At 30.7% G+C, this 5,096-nt stretch overlaps 1 protein-coding gene across 1 annotated transcript; it reads left to right on the top strand.

The window, feature by feature from the left end:
- Window positions 1-392: 392 nt before the first annotated feature.
- LOC114331774 (probable 28S ribosomal protein S26, mitochondrial) lies at window positions 393-3,040 on the top strand. Its single transcript, XM_028281426.2, has 2 exons — window positions 393-723; window positions 2,560-3,040. The coding sequence occupies exons 1-2, from the start codon at window positions 503-505 to the stop codon at window positions 2,990-2,992; spliced, it is 654 nt and encodes a 217-aa protein (XP_028137227.1). The 5' UTR covers window positions 393-502; the 3' UTR covers window positions 2,993-3,040.
- The last annotated feature ends 2,056 nt before the right edge of the window (window positions 3,041-5,096 follow it).

Here is a 5,096-nt window from a genome sequence, read left to right as displayed (position 1 = left end):
ACCAATAGAAGCAATTGGAAGAAGTGGATAAAAGGCGGAACCCGACATCCGACGCCCTGAAGGGCACTAAGGATTATGAGAAAGAAGAAGAAGAAGTATTTTTGAAAGAAAATAAATTAAGTGAATATTGTCCGTAATACGAAGTGGAAGTCGAAACGTCAAAATAAACGTATTTTCAATTACCGTTAAATGACAAATATTTCTGATTAAAACAATAAATTTAAAAGATAATAACAAAAATCCCACACAAAAAGTTTCAGAACCATACTAAAAATAAATTGATTTTTGAAACCAAATACATGTTACACCTATGATTGAACTTAAAATTTAAAGGGTCCTGAAAGTAAAAAAGAAGAAAATATTTTCCTTTTTGGTTGGTCAAACTGCTGATACTGTCATCTGTCATTGGTTGTAAACAAAAGTAGGGTTATGTCATATTAATGCTTTTTGGTACAAAATTATTTATAATACAGTATAGTATATTTATATGTAGTTAATCAATATGTATCGACTAACAAATATTTGTTCGAGTACCCTTAGCGAATTAACTAATTACACGAAATATGAAACTGTTCGATATCTCAGAAAAAGGAAACCAATCCATTTGGGCACAGCTAAAAGTAAACTTTTTAGGATACCTAAACGTCCAGTTTTACCCCCAGATGAGAAACTGGAACTAATGAGGCTTTTTAACAATTATCGCACAACTATGAAGTCGTTACGGTAAGTAAAGGCAAGAAATATATACTCTCCTTAGCCTCTATATTCATTGGTAAAGGTCCGAGTCTTATCTCAATCAGTTTAAAAATAATTCTTGTCCCTATTTGTCTAGAAAACGTATGTAGAGAAATGTTCATCAATCCAAAATTTGTTTTATATTTCCATCAAACAAGTATTTACATTACTTTTTGTTATTTACTAGAGAATGTCCTAAATTTCTGGAGTGGGCAATGGTTCGCTGTCATGTTTTGCGAATATTTTGTCGATTTGATTGGACATTTGTGGTTAACTCGTTTGGATATACAGGTTGCTTGATGTCTCCTAGGTCCACAGCCTACAAATCCTGATATTTCTACTGCAGTTTTTTTGGTTTATAATAATCAGAGGAGTATGTCAACTAAAACTGTCATTACCATAGTGGTAGTTGCCAAACTCCTCCTATATCTCTGGAGGTGGGAAATCATCAATATAATGTAAATTTTTAGGTTTTAATAATTGATTATTTCTTACCTCTACTAGTTTCATCTCTTTTCATTTCACAACATATTAGGTTTTCCATCTTTTACATTATTTTGCCTGTTATTAGCACATTCATCATTGTATTAAGTACAGTAGGAAAAATGAGAGAATACCCATGAACGAACATATAAAACACGCTGTATTTTCCTGTCACCGTGTCACACAAAAAATTGGCCAGCGCAAGTACATGTAATAATTATTGTTACATGTACTTGCACTGGACAATTTTGTTTGTGACACGTTGACAGGCAAATACAGAGCGTGTTTTATATGTTTGTTCATGGGTATTCTTTCATTTTTCCGACTGTACATACAGTTTATCACAAACCCTTCTTTCAGTGTTTCATAGTTTGTCGAATTCAAGCATTAAGCTTGAAGTGATAGAAAAAAACATAATATGTCAATGATTATTAAATTATGTATTCGTTGAAGTGTATTTCCATATTAAAGTGACTTATACAATACTCTAAATAGATAACCAATCCATGATGCGAATAAAGATAATTTGAAACAAAAGTAATCTATCGTGACAGTACTTTCATAATGTTATTGGGTAAAATGAAAATTGTATTTCTAGGTTAATATTTGTCAACGACATAAATATAAATATTTTATGTCATTGGTATATTCGTACATTGTATAGTGAAATTTTATTCTATGTTTATTTATTTTTTCCTTAAAATATTTTAAATATTAACACTTTAACTCCTGGGCCCATTTATCCTCATAAGTTGTCACAGCCTGGCCACTTTTTGTCGCTTGAATTAGTTATACTCTTGTGTATCAAATTCATATGCATAGGCGCTCGGGGAGAGTACCTATTGTGTATTATATATGATACACATATGAGTCAAAGAGTTAATATTCTGGCAAATATTTATATAAATATTGATATTTATATAAACATAAATATAAATATTCTGACAACTGTCAGATTTAACTAAAATGTCAACGAATTGATTCATGACATTCTTGAATTCCTATATGACATCAAAATTAATGACGCACTGAAAGAGTGGTTTGGGATAAACTGTATGTAAAATAAAAAATGATATTGTATGTAATTACTCAAACCTTATATTAAGTTTGCTGTTTTTCGAATTTTTGGATCTTTTCCTCTTTTTGATCCCCAAATTATGTAACATAACACCTATTGTCTCACAATATTATGAATATTCAATATGTTCTGTGCAACCATTGTTGAAAAAAAATACACAGAAGTTCTGTTTTCAGTACCTATGTTATCTTGCTTCATTTTGTTTTTTGTCATTTTTTAAATGTCTTAAAGAATCATTTATTAATGCGCAAATTATTTTTCAGATATTACTTTATGGTAAATCACAGTGCCGAATTTGCTGAAGTCAGTGAAGATCCCGAAGAAAGTAGGAAAGTATTTTTAGAAGATTTCCAAAAATGTTCAGAAATAAATGCCAAATGGAATGAGAAACAAAAAGAACTTAGAGAAAAAGATATTGCCAATCAGCATGAAGCAGAACTTACATATGTTATGCAGAGGTTAGAATTAGAAAAGAAAAAGCAGCAAGTTAAAATGGAGGAAATAGAAGAAATAGTAAAGGCTGAAAAAGTTGCCTCAAAAGATTTTATTACAGCTGAAAATCTAGATGAAGCCATAGAAAGAGCACTTGCTACACCTGTAGATTATAATTTTGCTTTAACACCCAGTGGAGAAAAAATTTTAGGTAGGGATACAATTCCTAACAAAGAAAAAGAAACAGTTAGTGTTAAACAATAACTGTAATGTGTACATAATATTTAGATAATAAAATTAAGTAAGAATAAACTGTTTTCTTTTTACTAAAGATCAAATTGCCAATTTTTACCTCATATAGGTATTGTCGAAAGTTTTTTATGTAGCTGTATAAACAAAAAGTGAGATGATTGGAATGCCAACCATTTGTTGAAGAATCAATATAGGTACTCAATTATCTTTCATATAAAAAGATTTTCTTAACATACCCCTGTATATAAAATCGAAATATAATATAGTGACATGGAATTTTAAGTGCTCTCAGCTTTGTTGCAAACACACGCTAAACACAGTTGCACGAAATGACATAGTGTAGTTTACCTCTGAAGTCCAGATATGTATTTTGGTCTTTTTCTTTGTCTCTCACATTCTATACGCATCGTGCTATAGCGCCCTTTTGTGTTACGATATAACTACAAGAAGAGATATAACACACAGAAAAAAATGATAGTTGAAGGCATGAAGCGGGCAAAAGATATAGTGGAAGGCAATGATGGCAACTCTGTGTAGTGGTCAAGTTGCCATTGACCGTTCAAGATATGAGGTAGCTGAACCTCTGAATGTGTCCAATACTCTGTCCAACTCAAAAAGTGAGGCTCAAAGGTCAAATGGTGCCCGGGGCCTAATCATGTAATATTTACAACATCCATGTTTTACTTTTACTTATAACAATTTTAGTCAATGTTTCCATGACTGAATAATTTTAAAGGGTTTTTACCCAAATATTTTCAATTTTGGTGGTTTAGCATGTGAGCATTCTTGTATTAAATAGTGTGATGTTACTGTCTTCTAGGTCGTAATTAATTAAAACTCTCTTCTTAGTTCAAATACATTATATTATTTACACTCAACTCCATCAATGACTAACCATAACAATCTGTTTACATATATCAGTAGCGACCTACCTTACATTAATTAAATACTGAGTACAATAATCTTTCTCCACCGAGTTAATGTTTATATACACATTTAAATAATAACAAAACATGACAATTCAATGTTACTTGCGGTTATTGATACAAGAACAGATACTACATGGATTAATGACTTTGAATGAGTTTTAAACATATTTTGTACAGGGTGATATTATAATACCACACCTCCCCGTTTTGTTAAAATTACATATTTTTAAAATGTGATGCTCCTCTTTCCCTTTTACAAAAATGTTTATGGTTACCTAATACTATTTTGAAAAATTAAATTTCCTAACTATGCTAAATAACTGTAACATATTTCAGATCAATCGATTTTTCCCTAAACATGTATATTCTTTTTCCTATTTTACACAAAAGTTCATATTTTCCCTATACTAAACTGGTATTTTATAACCTATTACTAGTTCACGTACTTTCACGTCGTGTCTTTTCGTCCTTTTTTTTTTCGTTCACTAATTCACTTCATCAAAACAGTGTCCACAGTGAATGAAATTGATCCTTACTTTTAAATAGTCTTTTAGTGCCTATAGGCATCTCATATAAGCGGGGGAATACCTAACTAAAAATCTCGTATCTACCTAAAAGTCCTAATATTATTCTTAATTTTGCTTCTTTTCTTGCAACTTTTATGTGTCTTCTTTCATTTTTCGCACATATTTTACTATAAATTCTCTTTTTTTTTCTTCTATTATTCTTCTTGTCTGGTACTACAACTCATATAATTAATTTTTCTTTATATAATAGCACTTCTACAGTGTATATAATTCATCTTCATATACATATTTCATATAACAATCATATATCATTTATCTCATATATCATTTCATATATCATCATAATCATCACTTCATATACTAGCTCCGATACCTTCGTTTTACCTTAATAAAAGAGGTTTCACTCGGATGTCTTAGTTCTCCGCCAATATTAACCCGAATTTTCGCCCTGATCTGTACGCACCATTTAGGTGGTATAGTTAACTCAAAACACGAAATAGGTATTTTATGCGGTTCAAATTCTTCTAAAAATATCACAACCTCAATCCCTTGCTTTGAGGCCGTTGTTTATTCACGAATAATCATGAATAAAATAGGTACTCTCAAAACACAGAGTGGGTCTCTAATAAGCTTTCAAGCTTCTATAAATCACTTAGTACC

This window comes from Diabrotica virgifera, chromosome 4, assembly GCF_917563875.1.
Source record: "Diabrotica virgifera virgifera chromosome 4, PGI_DIABVI_V3a".
Classification (NCBI taxonomy): Eukaryota; Metazoa; Arthropoda; class Insecta; order Coleoptera; family Chrysomelidae; genus Diabrotica; species Diabrotica virgifera.
Note: the sequence above shows the minus strand (reverse complement) of the source record. Positions and strands in the feature narration are given on the sequence as shown.